The 19,450-nt window shown below is 36.0% G+C and overlaps 1 protein-coding gene across 1 annotated transcript in view; it reads left to right on the forward strand.

Moving 5' to 3' along the window:
- The window catches only part of REV3L (REV3 like, DNA directed polymerase zeta catalytic subunit), a gene marked incomplete at both ends in the record, with an annotated part of 133,730 nt that overhangs the window by 42,594 nt on the left and 71,686 nt on the right, over positions 1 to 19,450 (forward strand). Inside the window, 2 exons of the mRNA XM_084228856.1 lie at positions 3,914 to 3,988; positions 11,634 to 11,794. Coding sequence (XP_084084982.1) covers positions 3,914 to 3,988; positions 11,634 to 11,794 — 236 coding nt within the window. The remainder of the gene's footprint in view (positions 1 to 3,913; positions 3,989 to 11,633; positions 11,795 to 19,450) is intronic.

Below are 19,450 nucleotides of genomic sequence, written 5' to 3' on the forward strand. Positions count from 1 at the left end.
TACAGTTATGGTATGACATGCATTTATTTTGTTTATTACATGATATTAGTGCTATAAAAGAAACAGATGTAGAGAAAGATAAGAAGGATCAGTAGTGTATGGTGGGGAAGTGGACTAGTGACAGTTTTATTATAGGAGAGTAAGGAAGGTCTCATTGACACTGTGAATGACATTTGAGCAGACTTAAAAGTGAAGGAGTAAGAAGAATGGACGTAGTAAAGGAGAACAGGACAAAATGAAATTAGAGGACTTTAAAAGGATGGAGATATGTAGTCCTTAGTTCTCATGCCATGTTCTTGAGAGGCACCTGAGAACTTACCATTGTTTCTGAACACTATAACAGAAGACAATTCCATTGTTCTTTCCTCCATCCCTCTCACCTTCACTTGGGATCAGACCTATGTTATCTGAGTCTCGTGGTTGTCCCAGCCTCTCCTGGGTCCCTTCTTTTCTCTCTCTGTTTCCTTTAATAAATTTCTTGCCCATTTTGGCATCTACTTTTCAGAGGACTTGTAATAACACACCTAGGAAATTGGTCGAAATACATTTTTATGCCCTACTTCAAACTAATGAGTCAGAAACTCTGCTGGTAGGATCCAGCAATTTGTTTTTAATAAGCCCTTCTGATGATTCTGATGCATGCTAAAGTTTGAGATTACTGCAATGAGTTATTCAAAGGACTTTGCTTTTACTCTGAGTTCTTGCATGATTTTGAGCAGCCATATGATCTAACTTAAACTTGAAAGGATTACATTAGCAACTCTCTAAAGAATTGATTGTAGGAGAATAAGGGTACAAATTTTATTAATTTAGATTAAAAAAATAATAATAATGGTGACTTGAACTAAGATAGTCCCAAGGGAATAATGCAAAGTGGTCAGCTTCTGGATCTGTTCTGGGGGGTGGGTCAATAATAGTTGATCTCTGATTAGATGAGGGTTGTGAGAGAGGAGTCAAAGGTTACTATAGATTTTTGAGTATACTGCTAAGGATATAAGGCACAGTTAGAGTAGGTTGCCAGGAAAGATTTGATGCTCAGATTGTAACATTCTGAGTTAGAGATTTCTTTGTGAAATTTTAAATGGAATCTTACATCTCTCCACTCCTCCCACCTGAATCTAGACCACCACAGTATCCTTTTTATTGAATTCCTTTTCTCTAGTCTTGTTCCAGAGCCGGGAAAGTACTCTTCTTATCATGTACACTGAATCCTTTTAAAATTCTTGAGTGGTTCATATTGTTCATAGTATAAAATGTAAACATCTATCACAACCTGTGTGATTTGACCCCTTCCAACCTCTGTAACTTTGTTCACTGTGCTCCATCCACAAACACTGGTTTTCTTACAGTTTCTTTGATGTGCCAAGTTCTTTCCCACCATGTACTTTTCTTTTCATGAGTATTCTACATTTTTCTAGTCTTTCAAGTCCTTCACTCCAGAGATATTTTCTCTGACTGTCTACTTAAAATTATACTGTATCTCACCCATTCTTTGTTTCTTTAAGCACTTAATATAATTTGCAATTATTTTAAATGTTCTATTTTCTTAATATCTGTGTGTTTCTCCCATGAGCATGTAAGCTCCATGAGAAAAGAATCATCTTTGTCATATTATAAATGGTAGTCCGTTTGTCAGAGGTACTGCTATAGTTTCAGATTCTCCTGTAATGAAATAACATGATAGCCCAACTTACTTCATCTTGCATTGCAGTTTGTCGTTTTTTTTTTTTTTTTTTGCATTCACTTGTTTTTTCTGCTATTTGATTTTTTGCCTCTCCTTTTCTCCATTCCAGCTGATCCCTTGAGAAAAACACAGCTTTAGTATAATTTGGGTCCTTTAGTATGTTCATATTCTTTTTAAATCTCTCAAATTCGTATCTCTATGGTTTTTATAGACTTCATTTGGTTTTGGATATATGTTAAAAGACATCCGTATCAACTGCTGAAATGTGTAATGTACACAAGGTCCTCCAGGAATATCATTTCATTTCAGTCAATGAGAAAAAATCCTAGCAGACACTGTATAAAACAACATTATTCGAAGACCTAGTTGTTATAGGTCTCGCTTAAGGTCACAGTTCCCAAGAAACTATTGGATGACATTGAAGCTTTCTTCTTTAGTAGTTCCCCCTTGTACATGGATTTGCTTTCTATGACTTTAGTTACTTATGGTCAACTGTGGTCTGAAAAGTATTTTGGACAATAAGATAGTTTGTGAGAAAAAGAGACCATAGTCACATGCTTTTTATTATAGCATATTGTCATATTCTGTTGTTAATTTCTTACTGTGCCTAATTTATAAATTAAACTTTAATCACAGGTTTGTAAATATATAGAAAAAAAATTGAAAAGATACAGTGTATTTAGGGCTCTTGCTATCCACAATTTCAGGCATTACCTAAGAGGCAGTGACTAAGGGAGGACTACTATATATACATATACATAACGTGTAAATTGTTTCTACCTCATGAACTTACAAAATTAGTAAAAATAAGGAAAGTGATATAAATATTGTTTATTAAAGGGCTTTGTTGATGTGAAGAACTTCAGTTTTTGACCGAAAAAGTGGGAAGTGGGAGTAGGTACCTCAAGGGTCTCTGCTTTTCTTATACATGATCAGAACAAAGAGCTACTTTTTTTTTTCTTAAGATTTATTTATTTATTTTTTAATTTTTTTTTTTAATAGAGGCATGTCTTTCTTTCTTTCTTTCTTTCGTCCTTTCGTCCTTTCGTTCTTTCGTTCGTTCTTTCGTTCGTTCTTTCGTTCTTTCTTTCGTTCTTTCTTTCTTTCGTTCGTTTATACATGCACTGGGTACAGTCAGAAGCGCAGGAGGGTGAGAGAATTCACCAGAGCCAGAGCGGGAGGCAGAGCAGGCAGAAGGACCGAAGTACACTGCTGAGGGGAGCAGCGGGCGGCAGGAGAGGTCTGCGCGCCATGTGGGACCCTCCTCCGGTGGCCGGGGAGCAGCTGGGGATCGAACTGGTGCCGCAGAGGCCGTGGGCAGCTTCGCAACCCAGAGCTCAACCGCTGCGCCACCTGGGAGGCCCAGATTTATTTATTTTTATACAAGAACCAGGGTATAGGCCAGATGCGCGGGAGGGTGAGAGAATTCACCGGGGACAGAGCGGGGAATAGAATAGGCAGACTGACTGAAATACACTGCTAAGGGGAGCAGCAGGCGACAGGAGAGGTCTGCTTCACCATTTGGGATTCTTGCTGGCCGGCTGAGATCGAACCCGTGCTGCAGAGGCTGCGGACAGCTCCACAGTGCGGTGCTCAACCGCCTGCACCACCAGGGAGACCCCGAAAAGAGCTGCTTTTTATCAACAGAATCATCATGATGATTAAAATTAATGTGTAAAGGGCCTCCCCAGTGGCGCAGTGGTTGAGCTCTGGGTTGTGAAGCTGCCCGCAGCCTCTGCAGCGCTGGTTCAATCCCCGGCTGCTCCCTGGCCACCGGAGGAGGGTCCCACATGGCGCGCAGACCTCTCCTGCCGCCTGCTGCTCCCCTCAGCAGTGTGCTTGCTTCAGTCCTTCTGCCTGTATTGCTCCCCGCTCTGGCTCTGGTGAATTCTCTCACCCTCTCGCGCTTCTGACTGTACCCAGTGTTTGTATAAATAAATAAATAAATCTTTAAAAAAAATTAATGTGTAAATACTTTGCTTTTTTTGTCCCTGGTTTTTTGAAAGTGTATTTTTCAGCTTTTTAAAACAAGTAACCAGATGTTGGTACTTCCTGTTAATGTGTGGTAGGTTTAATTGAAAGGCCTTGAGTTTTTGGTGGTGGTATTTTCTAATATTAAATATAATTAAGGTTGAATTAGGTCAACTAAGTTTCATTAGGGCAGTAAGTTGCACCTTTTCATCTCTGAATGATAAAAATAATTGGAAATATCTTTTTCTTCTATTTCAGGCCGTTTTATGGTTATCATGAGAAGGAAAGACACTTTATGAAGATCTATCTTTACAATCCTGCAATGGTGAAAAGGTACAACAATAAGTGAAACCAAAATATGAATGTCCTTTAGGGTATTTTAATAATAAAAAGAAAAGTATAGAAGAAAGGCCTGTATAGTCTGCACATTAAAAAAAGAAATCATAATTTGCACATACATGTGAGAGAGAGCCATGGCCTAGACTCTAGGAAGGATATTTATTTTAAGGGTAAAAGGACCTTGGTTTAACCCCTAACTACTTGTTTTCTGTCTTAGATTTAGAAAGTTTTCAAAAATAAATAGGAGAGATGATGACTGCCTTCTCTCTATGATCTTAGTGCCTGCTGGCCAGACCAGATCTTTAATATTAAATGAAATTTGCTCCTCAGTTTCAAAGCAAAGAAAAATGTGTGAGAGTGAAGCCAAAGTTGGAGGGCTTTTTCGTACTCAGAATCTTACTAATTCCTTGTTAGATGTTAGTAACATGTTATATCCTAGATTTGTTGTTTGACTTTCATTGTTTTTTCACCCCTTCTCAGAAGGTAAGTCTGTCTGTAGCTTATTCTCAATCATCTTGGAGCCCAAGTTATTGAAAATGGGAGGGACACATTTAAAGAAGACTTCCCTCATTCTCTAAGGTTCAAAAAAGGGCTTTCTTTCTGTGTGATGACAAGGATAAATGTGACCTTGGAGAATAGCTAAGTCTTAATCTTTTCAAAATATCCACTCTGCCAGTGGGTGCAGAGTATTACCAAAAGAAATCTTTGGTAATACATAAATTAGATGTTTCGCCATCTGAATTTAGGGACTAAGAAGTGTAGCTGAGTACTTAACTGACTAGCTCTAATCCCAATGGCCAGTCCTACTCTCCTACTCACTAAAAATTAGTTTCTTTATATCCTATCCCTGACTCTACCCTGAAATCACTTTTTTTAAGATAGGGTACCACAAACAGTTTTCTACAATAAGCACTAACAATGACATTTCCTGCATTAGATTTCCTCAAGTTATGCTTTCTTCAGGATTCAGTTCTTAGCCTCTCATGCACATAGAGTAGTAAGAGAGTAAACCTCAACAGTTTTATCTTTCTCATCCTCAGTTGTGCAGAGGGGGAGCCATGAATAAAATTTGCATAAATCATTTATAAACTATATATTATAATTCCACTTGAGGTATAGATACCTATTTTTCTTCCTTGTGACTACAGAAGTCAAGTACTTTTAAACTATATCTAATAGCTTTGTTTTAAATTATATCATTAGTTTTTAACAGTGCCTGTCTGAAATTATCTGATTTATTGATAGAGCCCTCATTCATTTTAAATAAATATTTATAAAATGCCTACATTATTTGATGCACTATTGAATTTGCTCAGTAAACACATTTGTGTGGTTCCTGCTGTCAGGGAGCTAACAGTCCAGTAGGGAAAGCATATAGTAAACAACCTGAATATATAATCAGAAATTGATGCATGCAGTGAAGGAAAAGAACAGGGTTCTATGAAAGATTTTTTTTTTAAGTATACCTTTAGGCATGAATCATTTGTGTTACAGTATTTAACTAATACCCCATGTATTCATTAAGACTCCACCCTCTTAAACCGATTGCCTGTATTCAGAATCTGACTCTTGCTTTTTACTAGCTGTGTGACTTCAGGCAAGTTATTTAATCTGTGTCTTAACTTCCACATTTACAAATACAGTTGATATTAGTATACATTATTCTGATGATCAAATGTGTTAATATCTGTAAATTACTAAAAATAGTATTTGGCACATTAAAAGTACTGTGTAAAATGTTGGCATTAGTATATGTGTAAAATCTTAAATTGCAACTTCTCAAGCTCAAACCTCTTTCCTAGGAGCAGCCAATCACTTTTAAGAGTTTGCCTTCTCTTTCTCATATATACATACACAAAGGCACGTATATTGTTTTTAAAAATTTCACGTAAATATATCAGACTAAAATGTAAGTGTGCAAAGGCAAAGAGTTTTTTATCTGCTCTGTTCACTGTAAAAGAGCCTGGCATATAGTACTTGATAACTTTGTGGAATTAATGAGCGAACAAAAGCATATCATTCCTCTACGTGCTCATCTCTGGTGATCTTTACTTCTATTCTTTTTTTTTAAAGATTTATTTATTTATTTATATATACAAGCACTGGGTACAGTCAGAAGCACGGGAGGGTGAGAGAATTCACCAGAGCCAGAGTGGGGAACAAAACAGGCAGACTGATGAAACACACTACTGAGGGGGACAGTGGCGCGATAGGAGAGGTCTGCGTGCCATGTGGGACCCTTGCCCGGTGGCCGGTGCCTGGCAGTTGGGGATCGAACCAGCACTAGAGAGGCTGCAGGCAGCTTCGCAGCCCAGCGCTCAACCGCTGCACCACCAGGGGAAGCCCAATTTCTATTCTTTTTAAACTACTCCTTTGATCACACTTTGGAACCTTACGTCCCTCTAAATACAAACTTCTTTATTTCTCACTACAAACTTCTGTTCTTTTTAAACAAATACTTGAGGTATAATTTACATGTCACAGAAGTCACATTTTAAATATAAGCAGTTAGTGATGTTTAGTAACTTACTGAATTGTGTATCTATCACTATAATTCAATTTTAGTACTTTTTCATGGCTCTAATAGGAAGCTTTTTGTCTGCTTTTTATCTTTTTAATTCTGTCTCTGTGTTATTCCCACTGTACCTGTTTTTAGGTTCAGATTCTTTGGTAGACTCCTGAAATTAATTTCTTTCCTTTCCATCTTCTAAATTCCTTGTCTGCTAAATGAGTCATGAGTTTTGAATTCATTCATTTACTTTTTCTCTACTAAATTTTGACTTCTGGTTACTCCATTTATTTTTAAGTATACCTTTATATATATATATATATATATCTGATAGATGCCACTGTAAATTCGTGGTCTTCAGTTTCATCTGTGCCCTTCCCTGCTTGCTTTATTCATTAATTCTGTTTACCATTCTCCACTCTTACACACATATTCAGCCTCTCCTGAGACTTTGCCTCCTAATCATAGAAAACATAGAAATCTTCAGTCTTGTATAGTGGTTATCAAAGTGTGTACTGAGGATTCCTGAGCCCCTTTCAGGGGCTCTACATAATCAAAATTATTTTCATATTAATACTAAGATGTGATTTGCTTTCTTGACTGCAGACTGTTAGGTAAAACTGTTCGTACCTAGGTAAACTGTACTGGTAGGTAAAACTGTTCATACCTTGATCTGAATCAGGGTGATAGCCTCAAACTGCTGGTGATCATATTTCCCACCAATAAGTACTCAGTTAATAAATAAAATCCAGGCCTCCCCTGGTGGCGCAGTGGTTGAGCGCTGGGCTGCAAAGCTGCCCGCAGCCTCTGCAGCACCGGTTCGATCCTCGGCCACCAGTGAGGGTCCACATGGCGCGCAGACCTCTCCTGTCGTACCCACTACTCCCCTCAGCAGTGTATTTCGTCAGTCTGCCTGTTCTGTTCCCTGCTCTGGCTCTGGTGAATTCTCTCACCCTCCCATGCTTCTGACCATACCCAGTGCTTGTATCAATAAATCTTTAAAAAAAAAAAATAAATAAATAAAAGCCAATTTCATTTAAATTTATTCATGGTAAAAATTGTTGATTTTGCTAAATCTTGACTATTATATATCTTCCTAATACTTTGTGTTATAAAATAGAGTAAGCATGAAGCACATCTTCTGTGTGCTGAAATGCTGATTGTCTCAAGGAAATAAGTACTTTTATGATTTTTTTTTAGTTTCAAGCTGAACTAACCTCTTTTCAAAAGGTAGAACACCATTTTTAATTAAAAAAAGACAACCAGTAGATTAAAAAAAAGTGATTTGCCTGTTTGATAAACATCTTCTCATAAATGAACAGTGAGCCTGTCATTTCAAAGAAAATAACTCATAGTATTTGTTGCAAAGAAGCTTGAGCTTTCAAGCAAATAGACTTTAGAATACTTTATTTGCTACTGTGAAAAATAAAGGTTTACCAGTCTTGAAAGATTTTTCTAATGAGAGAAATGATTATATTAGCAAAGGTGAATTTTTTTTTAAAGATTTATTTATATGCATAAAAGAACTGGAATGCAGGCCAGAAGTATAGGAGGTAAGAGGATTCACCAAAGACAGAGTGGGGAGCAGAACAGGCAGACTAACTGAAATACACTGCTGAAGGGAGCAGCTGGCAAGACAGGAGAGATCTGCTGCACCATGTGGGTAGCTCCCTGGCTGGCCGGGGATCTAAGTGGTGCTGCAGAGGCTGCAGATAGCTTCACAGTGCTGTGCTTAACCCCTTGCGCCACCAGGAAGGCCCACAAAAGGTGAATTTTTATAACTTAGTGGATCTGTATTTTTCAGATAGCTAGTGTATGGTGTTAGAAAGAAATTATGCATGGATAAAAATATTCAAATGTAAGATAAATCAATGGATATTAATATAACAGGGAAAAGGAGGTTCATTGATATGGTTTCAAATTCCATACTGTAGCTAACCTTTCAGAAACTCCAACTCCATTGAATCTCTTAAGTAGTACCAAAGAATCCAGGAAGGTTATTTAGTTTTAGTTATTTTCTTTTTGTCCAACTACATAGCTGTATAAGGATCGATTTCTCTCATTGTTTCAACCAAAACAATATATCACAACAGATTGAGCAGAAGCAGATGTGAAAACCCAGGTGTCTTGTATTAAAACAGATTTGTAGACATATAAAGCACATCTTTTTTTCTCACTAAATTATTTTTGTTTTGGAAAATACACTTTTCTTATAAATTTTTTTTCATTAATATATAAAGGGTTTATTATTGTATGTTAAAATGTAATAAATTAATTTTCTTAAAATTTTCTGTGCTTTACAATTCCTAATATAAATATCAGTGGATAGAACCATATAAATACTTCCAATAATTTTAATAATTATTTCAATAATTGTAAGAATGAAAAGGGGTTCTGGGACTAAAAATGTTTGAGAATCATTAGAATAAAGCTCTCTTAAATTTCCTTTCAAAAATCCTTAAACTATTCATATGTTTTCTCGTCTCATGGAAAAAGACTTCTCCCCTTGCCTCCAAAATTAAAGATCTGTCCCCTTTGACCTTTTCTTCCATCTATCAATTGTCCCCATCTGTCTTTCCATGTTATTTAAATATTAGCAAGACTTAATTTTACGGAGGCATACAGGTTTACATTCATATCCATAAACATAGGAATACTTTGTGTCCAATTTCTTAACCTCTCTCTCTTTTTTTTTTTTTTTTTTTTGTGGGACCCTCGCCAGCGGCCAGTGAACGAACTGGCGCTGCAGAGGCTGTGCCACCAGGGGAGGCCCCTCTCATTCATTTTAACTAATACTCCACAGTGACTTCTATACCCCTAACATTCTATAGAAATTGCCTTTGCTAATAATATCCATGTTGTTAAATCCAATTAACATCTTTTTGTCCTTACTCATATCAGTGGTTACAATTGCTTAAAATTAACCCACATGTTGACTTCTTTGATATAAACTTCCTCTCATTTTCCTCATACCTCTTACTCATATTTATGCCATTTTGTTTATTCCGCTTTTAACATCTGTGGTTGTTTCTCTACTAGGTTTTTGCTTTCATCCTTTCTCTTTTTCCTCACTCTGCAGCCTTTTCTGCTCCCATACTTTTGTTTTCACTAATCTTTATGCATTTGAATTCCATATTTACATCAGTAGCCTAAATTTCCAGCAAAAGCTCCTGATGAATATGTCGAACAATTTACTCGATAAATAGAATAGCCCTGTAGTTACGATGGCTCATAGGCAGAGAGAATATTATTTGAATTTTAGCTCTTACACTTTTTGTGTAATTTTGGACAACTTTTTTAATCTAAGACTCAATGTTTTCATTTATAAATGGGGATAATAGTACCATAGGTTAATAATGAGGATTATTTGAGATGGAGACTTAAAACACCTATCACAGTGGCTAGTACATAGTACTCAAAATTATGTAAAATTGGCTTTATAACAAAAATTATTCCCGTCTTCATTATTATTCATTTCCAATATTTTCATAGAAGTGTATCTGAATACCTCATTGTACCTAAACCTCATGATGTCTAAAACAGTCTATTCATATTCTCCCATACTGCAAAAAACCAGGCAAACCTACTTTCTTCTCATGTTATTTCAATAAATGCAATAGCGCCAGCCAGCTGCTAAGTCAAGAAATCTAGGCATACTCCTTTTATGTCTCCTGAATCAACACATTTGCATGATCCTTGTTAAAATAGCCATCTTCTTAGTTTTTCCACAATAGCCTTCTCAGTGTGTCTCTGGTCTTGTGCATTCTTCAGGAAACCTGATCATTTTACTTTCCTGCTGTTCACCTTTCAGGCATTCTACTACCTCTTAAATGTCTTAATGGTCTCTGTCTGGTCTGAGTTCTCCTTACCTCTCTAGTCTCACCTTTCTCCACAGTCTCTGTCACAAGGCCTTACTCAGTGGTTTTAGTTCCCAAATAAGCCACATTTTCTCATGTGTACAGTTTTATTTGTATGCAAATAGATTTTCAGTGAAAAAATATCTCCAATTCATTATTTAAGATTCCTTCTTAGAGGCTTTTTTTCAAGAAGGCTTAGCAGAAACTGCACTTCTGTGTGATTACTTTCCTTTCTATATGTACATCTTCTGAATAGCCCTAATCCTATTTAGAAGTGCAAGTTGTTTGTCTATTCATCATGAAGAAAAAACAACTCTGAAGAGAAAAGTATTGACATGGTAATACCTCTCTGTAGTGGGTATTGAATCATACTACCTTTTCCTTTTTTAAGAATTTTAAAAACCTTTTTTTACATTTTGACTTTTTCAGTATTGTTAGTATTAAATTGGTTTTAAACGTCAAAATATGGGCCTCCCCTGGTGGCACAGGCTGTTGAGCATCACACTATGTATGATGCTGTCTGCAGCCTCTGCAGCGCTGGTGCATCCCGGCCGGCCAGCGAGGGTCCCACATGGTGCGGCAGACCTCTCCTGTCGTGGCCGCTGCTCCCCTCAGCAGTGTATTTCGTCAGTCTGCCTGTTCTGCTCTCCACTCAGTCTCTGGTGAATCAATCCTCACCCTCCCACACATCTGGCCTATACTCCAGTTCTTGTGTAAAATGAATAAATAAATATTTAAAAAAAAAAGTCAAAATATGTTTCTTTTTTTTATTTTTTTTTTTTATAGAGGCATGTTTTATTTATTTGTTTGTTTGTTTTGTTTATACATGCACTGGGTACAGTCAGAAGTGCGGGAGGGTGAGAGAATTCACCAGAGCCAGAGCGGGGAGCAGAGCAGGCAGAAGGACCGAAGTACACTGCTGAGGGGAGCAGCGGGTGGCAGGAGAGGTCTGCACGCCATGTGGGACCCTCCTCTGGTGGCCGGGGAGCAGCCGGGGATCGAACTGGCGCCGCGGAGGTCGCAGGCAGCTTCCCAACCCAGCGCTCAACCGCTTCGCCACCGGGGAGGCCCTCAAAATATGTTTCATCCATGTTTTTCTTATAGAGCATAGAACTTTTTTTAAAACTTAAACTTTTAATTTCCAATATAATGTTTCAGTAAAATTGAAATAAAACTTTATTATATGTGTTTTGTTCTATGTATTAGTGTAATAATTGTTTTAGTTAATTTTAAGAAACATAATTTTATGACATAACTTTTTTTTCTAACTTAGAATATGTGAACTTTTGCAAAGTGGAGCCATAATGAATAAATTCTACCAGCCTCATGAAGCACATATTCCCTACCTCCTACAGCTCTTCATTGACTACAATCTATATGGAATGAATTTAATAAATCTGGCTGCTGTCAAGTTCCGAAAAGCAAGAAGAAAAAGTAAGGTTTATTTCATAAGCTCAAATTAAAGCTTTGAAGTAAATGTTATGTAATTTATGATCTATAAAATAATACACATATGAAAATAAGTGCTGAATATTAAGATAAAAGTAAGTATGCATAATGGTATTAGAGTTTATCAGGAAAACAATCTCAAAAGAAAATTTTTTGATCACAGATTTGTTGACATAAAATTCACATACCATATGATTCACTCATTTAAGGGGAGCAAGTCAGAAGTTTAGTATATTCAGAGGAGTTGTACAACTATCACGGCAGTCAAATTTAGCACATTTTCAGCACTTATAAAAGAAACTCATAGTCTTTTTTTTTTTTTTTAAAGATTTATTTATGCATACAAGAACTGGGTTACAGGCCATAGGTGCAGTGGGGTGGGGTAGGATGAGAGGATTTCACCAGATACTCTTCACCAGAATGAGGAGCAGAGCAGGCAGATCCACTGAAATACCTTGCTGAGGGGAGCAGCAGGCAAGACAGGAGAGGTCTGCTGCTCCATGTAGTTAGCTCCCTGGCCTGCGGGGATCGAACTTGTGTTGCAGAGGCTACAGATAACTTCATAGTGCTGTGCTTAGCCCCTTGCACCACCAGCGAGGCTGTAAACCTTATAGTGTTTAGTTATACTCCCAAGTGTCTCCCATGTCCTTCAACCCTAAACAACCACCAGTCTACTTTCTATCTTTATATGTTTGCCCATTCTGCACATTTCATGTAAATGGAATCATGTTGTCATTTTTTTTTCACTTAGCATAATGTTTTCAAGGTTCCTCAAAGTTGTAGCATGTTATCAGTATTGCATTCCTTTTTATGGCAAAATAATGTTTTGTTTTATGGATATACTATTTTGTTTATCCACTAATCAATTGATAAGGCATTTTGAATTGTTAAACCTTTTAGCCATTACAAATAATGTTCTTATGTGAACATTCCTTATACAAACATTTCTGTAGCCATGTGTTCTTATTTCTCTTGGCATCTAACTAGAATTAGAATTTCTGTTTTAAGTTGAGTCTAGCATCTTTTGTCTTTATTCTCATTGGATTCTTTCTCTTTTACTTAAAGCAAAATGAAACCAACATTTTCCCGTCAAACCTACTCTTCTTTCTGTCATATTTTTTTTCCTCACTTCATTTTCCTTTCAAATGTCTTAAAACAGAATTTAGGTTTTTTTGTCTCTTAGTTTACCAACTACTCACTCTTGGTTTAAAGCCTTCCATTTCGTCTACAGTATTCAAACTGCACCCTGCAATGTAGATTTTTATTTTTCTTAATTGTGGGCTATGTTATTGAGATCAGTCTCCTACTAGAAACAATTTAAGTGATAGGTAATATAGTTTAAAGAACTTAAATGTATCAAAAAGGTTACAGAACAATAAGAAAGTAGTGTCCAGAAGATAAACATGCTGGTAATAAAGATGTTCTAACAGCTATTTGCAAGCTGCATTAAGCATAGTGTTTTTTCATTGAGGGGAAGTATAACTCCCATTCTTAATGTATATAGTGAAGTTTTTAAGAACATTTGTAAATGCTTCAAATAAATACCTGGGGGTGGGGAATGAGTGACTAAAAAAAATGCTGAAAGCATCCTTTACCCTCAGCAGTGTGTTAATTTTTGAATTTTAGAACCTCCATTGAGACAGCCTTACTAGATGAGGGAGACAGAAATAAAAACCCAAACCTTACTTGGCTGGTGGGAACCCTCTACAGAGTAGTAAGATAGGATCTCAAATAGATATGCCCTTAAGTTGAATACAAACAGAACATTTTGAGAACAGTTCAGCCCCGTTTGAATCCCGTAGAACTAAAAGAGATTCCCAAATCTAGAACTTGATCTGAAGTAGTTCTGGACTGACTAGTACACTCAGATCTAGCAGAGGCAAAAACAAATCCTCTGTAGAGGGTATTATCTTTATACAGTTCTCAAATTATCCCTAAAAGTAAAATTTCAAGTGTAATATTTTACACAATTTAGAATACACACGGAAACTGTCTCATGAGCAAAACCTAGCAAATATATACAGTTATACTGTGCACACATACATACCCCTGACCTAAAAAGAATGTAGATTTCGGAATTGTTAAATGAAGTTTGAAAACTATAATTCAGAATCTTTATCAAATGTATTGCCATTTGCAGTGCTCTAATATATGTTGTTTTCATTAAAAATTGTATGTCTTACCTCTCCAACTTGCTAAATAATATTCATATGTGAACTGACTTAGATGCAAATATTTTAAAAAGAAATGTTTATAGGGACAAATACTAAATGTTACATTTTTATTTTAAATACACACAGATTGAAGCATTAAGACCAGGATACAACTACCTTTTTTAGCAGACCAAGTAATTCACTTGTTCATATTAAGTAATTCACTTGTTCTACTAGGTAATAACTTCCCTTTTAGATGATAGCATATAATTACTAAATGCTAGTTTTTCTAATGTTCTCAACTTCTTAGAATACTATAAAATTCCTACAATAAATGAAATGTGAATAGTTGTTCCTTGGTCCTTAAGATCCTCAGGAGAGAAATCATCTAGTGAATGTTGAGGTAGGCTGTCTGCCCAATATTTTCCTTTTTCTCCATAGAAAAAGAAACTGAAAAATAAAGAGTAAAGGTATAGAGGGAGAGAAGATACCAGAGAAGCAGAGGAGACATGTCTATGATTCACTGCCTAACTTTCTCCTCTCTAAGGATCCCCTACCTTTCTTAGGTCTGTGTCATGGACTTTTTTTTTTTTTGTTGGGGGGGGGCAATCTAGAGATTTTAAAGAATAAAATATAAAGATTCACCTTACCTAGTTTCAGGTCTTACTGTAAAGCTGTAGTAATTGAAATGCTTGATATTGGCAAAAAGGAAAGACACATGGAGCCAGTATAACAATAGAACTAAGATACAGACCCATACAAAGATAATAATTTTATCTTTGATAAAGTTACAGTGTTAGTAGAGAAAAGATAGTTTTTCAACTAGTAATGCTGAAATCATTAGCTACCCATATGCCATAAAATAAAAATAAAAGAACCTAGACCTATACTTTATATGAAATTGACTCAAAGTGGATCATATAGATGTGCAGCTGTCAGACTTATAGAAGAAAGAAAAGGAAAAATCTACCTGACCTCGGGTTTGACAGTGATTAGCAACAACACAAAAAACATGATCCATGAGTAGAAAAATTTATAAAGTTGGATTTTATCAAAAATCTGGAAGGGATTATGTTAAGCAAAATAAATCAAGAAAAAAGATAAATATCAGGTGGTTTCACATATATGTGGAATATAGAGAAATTAAAAGGGTCAGAAAGAAGACAACACTTGCAAACTGACTATAAATCTGAGGCATACAGCAGGGGAGGTAGGGAGAGGAGTCAAAATGGGAGGAAGAGCACAAGGGACTATGGTGAGGGATCACAAGTGCTGTGGTGGTGGAAGAACTATAGGGACTACACGTGAGGGAAGAAATCAAACACTGTCCAAAAATTAGTGATGTAAGAAAACAAATGTTTAAATTTTAAAAAATAATAAAAACTTTTACTCTGTGAAAAATAGTATTAAAAATGAATACATAACTCAGTTTGGAAGAAAAATATTTTCCAATTATGTATCTTGTAACTAAAACATATAAAGAACTCTTAAAACTCAACAATAAAAAATAAACTACCCAATTAAAAATGACCAGACCTGATCAGAGTTAACTGAAGAAGATAAAAGAAACACATGAAAAGATGATTTTTGGCATTATATACTGTTTGGGCAATGCAAATTAAAACCACAAAGAACCATCACTATGTGTCTATTTGAATGGTTTAAAGTTTTTAAGGGTCTCCCTGTTGGCACAGCAGGTTGAAGTTGCCCACAGTCTCTGCAGCAAGGGTTCAATTCCTGGCCGGCCAGGGAGATATCCACATGGCATGGCAGACCTACTGCCTTGCCCACTGCTCCTCTCAGCAGTGTCTTCAGTCCATCTACCTGTTCTGCTCCCCAACCTGTCACTAGTGAATCCTCTCACCCTCCCACGCCTCTGGCCTGTACCCTAGTTCTTGTATAAATAAAAATAAATTGTCTAAAAAAAGTGTTTAAAAAATTATCAATATTTGCTGCTAAGGATGTGGAACACCAGCAACTCTTATTCATTACTGGTGGGAATGCAAAATAGTACAGCCATGTGGCAGTTTCTCATAATGTTAAACATAGGCTTACCATATGACCCAGTGACTGTATGTACCCTTAGATGTTTACCCAAGTGATTTAAAACTATGTCCACCCAAAAACCTGTATGCAAAGGTATATAGCAGTTGTATTCATGATTCCTAAAAATCTAAACTAAGATATCCACTAAACAGGTTAATGGATAAACTATATCTCTATACAGTGGACCATTGCTTATCAATAAAAAGCATAGAACTGTTTAGTCACATAGCACTGATAACACTACATCATTTGTTTTGGTGGATTGTTGGACCTTTATTTTACATCATTGTTCATTTTTCTTTCTTTCTTTCTTTCTTTTTTTTTTTTTTAACATTGTTTGCTTTCTTTTCTCAGGTGTAGTCCCCATAGAATTTCCACCACCAATTCACCCCTGCACCATCACCAGTCTCTTCTGCTCCTCCCGCCCCTGTCTTGATCCCTCTCCCTCCTCCTCTCCTGCAGAATGTCTCTGATTTATAGTTGTCTATTTATTTTGGTTTTGTTTTGTTTTTTAATTGTTATTTTTCTCCCCTGATCCTTTATTTGGTTCCCCTATGCCCTGTGTTCCTCCTAAAAGTGAAACCATCCAATATTTTTCTTTTTCCTTCTGACTTATTTCACTGAGCATGATCCCTTCTAGCTCCATCCATGTTGCTGCAAATAGCATTAGTTTATCTTTTTTTTGATTGCTGAATAGTATTCCATTGTGTATATGTACCATATCTTTTTTGGTCCAGTAATCTATTTTTGGGTATTTGGGTTGTTTCCAAGTCTTACCTATTATAAATAGTGCTGCAATAAACAGAGGTGCATGTATTCTCTTGAATTAAAGTTTTTGCGTCCTTTAGGTAGATCCCTAGGAGTGTGATTGCTGGGTCGTGTGGTAGCTCCATTTTTAGTAGACTGAGGAACCTCCAGATAGCCCTCCATAGTGGTTGGACCAGGTTGCACTCCCACCAGCAATGTAGGAGAGTTCCTTTTTCACCACATCCTCACCAAAATTTGTTGTTGCTAGTTTTTTTAATATGTGCCATTCTTACTGGTGTAAGGTCGTATCTCATTGTGATTTTGATGTGCGATTTCCTGATTGTGAGGGATGTTGAACTTTTTTTCATATACCTGTTGGCCATTTGCATTTCCTCTTTGGAGAAGTGTCTTAAGTTATTCTGCCTCCCCCTCCACCTTTTTTTTTTTTTTTTTTTTTTGTGGGACCCTCACCTGCGGCCGGGAACAAACCAGCGCTACAGAGGCTGCGGGCAGCCTCGCAGCCCAGTGCTCAACCACTGCACCACCAGAGGAGGCCCTCTTCTGCCCATTTTTTGACTGGATTGTTTATTTTTGTTGAGTTAAACTTTAGATCATTTTAATGAGTAAAAGAAAACAGAGCTAAGAGTCTACAAATCTTATGATTTCATTCATATAACATTCTGAAAAAGGCAAAACTGTAGAAATGGAAGCATAATAGTAATTGACAGGGATTAGCAGAGAGTGTTGACTACAAATCAGATTTACAGGGGAATGTTTAAGGTTTAGAAATTGTTCTGTATGGTACTGGCACGATGTTACGTGACTGTGATTCATCAAACTTGTAAAAGTGTATTGTCGTACCTTAACTTTAAGTATTGAAGGTTAAATGTCTCCAGGAATGTCATGTGAATTTTGTGTAACCCCCTCATCTGGTGTAATTAGAAGGACATTTTATCTCTGTGATATCTTCCTTAAAAACCTATTGCCACACTCTAATCATGAGAAAAACATTAGCCAAATCCAGATTGTGTGATGTTCTACAGGTTACTGATTAGTACTTATGACTATCAAGGTCATGATAAACAAGGAAAAACTGAGAAGTATACCAGAGGAGCCTGGTGAAATATCGTAATTAAATGCAATATGGGTACCCTGATTAGATCCTGTAATAGAAAGTGCACAATAGTGGAAAACTGATAAAATTAAATAGTAATATAGTGTGGGCAATAGTAATATACATACAGTATCAGTTTCCTTGTTTTGATAAATATACTGTAGTAATGTGAAATATTGACAATGAGGAACACCTGGTAAGTAGTACACAAAAACTCTGAACAATCCTTATGACATTTTTGTAAATATAAAATTACTCTAAAATATAAAGGTTGTTGGGTGGGGTGGCGTATGGGGGAGTGTGAGAACAACAGGTTGGTTATGAGTGTCAAGTATGAGCTGAAAGTTCAAGGACTGACAAATGGAAAAAGTTCTAGAGTATATCTAGGAGGTATTTGTAGGAAAAGGAGATAATTTTTGGTTTGTTTTGAATAGGTGAAAAAGAATGAGAAAAGTTTAAATTAGCATATATAGGTAAAGCACTTATTTTAGTGATAAAAGTTAGATTCATATTAGAAGTTTTTTTTTTTTTTTTCGATATTTGGAAACTACAATTTGAAGGCAGAAATACATGAAATTTAATTTGGCGAAATTAAAAGCAGGGACATTGTAAGTATGATGAAATGAATTTCATATCTTAATTTATCATACAAAATAGGCTTCGAGTTTTGGTTTTTGTTTTGTGTAAAATAAGACCTTATACAGAAGTCATAGAAAGATGAGTCATTTTTCTATTTAATTTTATTATTATTTCAAATATACAGTTAACTGACTATAAATTTCTTTTTTTAAGATGTCTAGATTTTTTTTTATTTTTTAATTAATTTTTTTTATTTTTTACATCATTGTTCACTTTTAAACAATATTTGCTTCCCCCCACCCCCTCAGGTGTAGTCCCCTTGGAGTTTCTTTCACCAATGCATCCGTGCACCATCACCTCAGTCCCCTGTGTTCCTCCCGCCCTCTGATCCCTCTCCCTCCTCTGATCCCTCTCCCTCCTCCTCCCCTGCAGGATGTCTCTGATTTATAATATATGCTACATCTTCTTGATCCAAACTGATTGTAAATTTCTATGGTAAAGTAATAACTGTTATATATATATGTATAACATTTTCTTATAAGTTAATGTAGTATAAGATGTAGTCTTACCTTACCATCAAAAGTAAAAAAGATTGAAAAATTTGAATTTTGCATATGCAATTTTGTCTCAGTGTTCAGATGAAATAGAAATGGTGCTCATTACTATAGTTTTAAGATAAAGTATATACATACTTATCACAGGGATATTTTATTAATAAATATTTTAATATTCACAGTTGAAAAGAAATTTTATTTATGTAAAAATCTTATTTACATGTAATCTTATATCTAGTTTAATTATATACATAAAATAGGGAATTCCCATGTTCTGCAGGAAAATATCCTAAAACAGTATGTAAACTGTAGGTAAAATGTGAAATTTTATAGTGTGGTAGGTAACTTTGAATCAGTAAACTTGTGTAGATTCTTTATATAAATCTGTTAGAAAATATTTATGTTGTAATTTACAACTTGCAAAGTCATTTCATATAAATGGTCTAAC

This window comes from Talpa europaea (genome assembly GCF_964194135.1).
Source record: "Talpa europaea genome assembly, chromosome: 2".
Taxonomy (NCBI): Eukaryota; Metazoa; Chordata; class Mammalia; order Eulipotyphla; family Talpidae; genus Talpa; species Talpa europaea.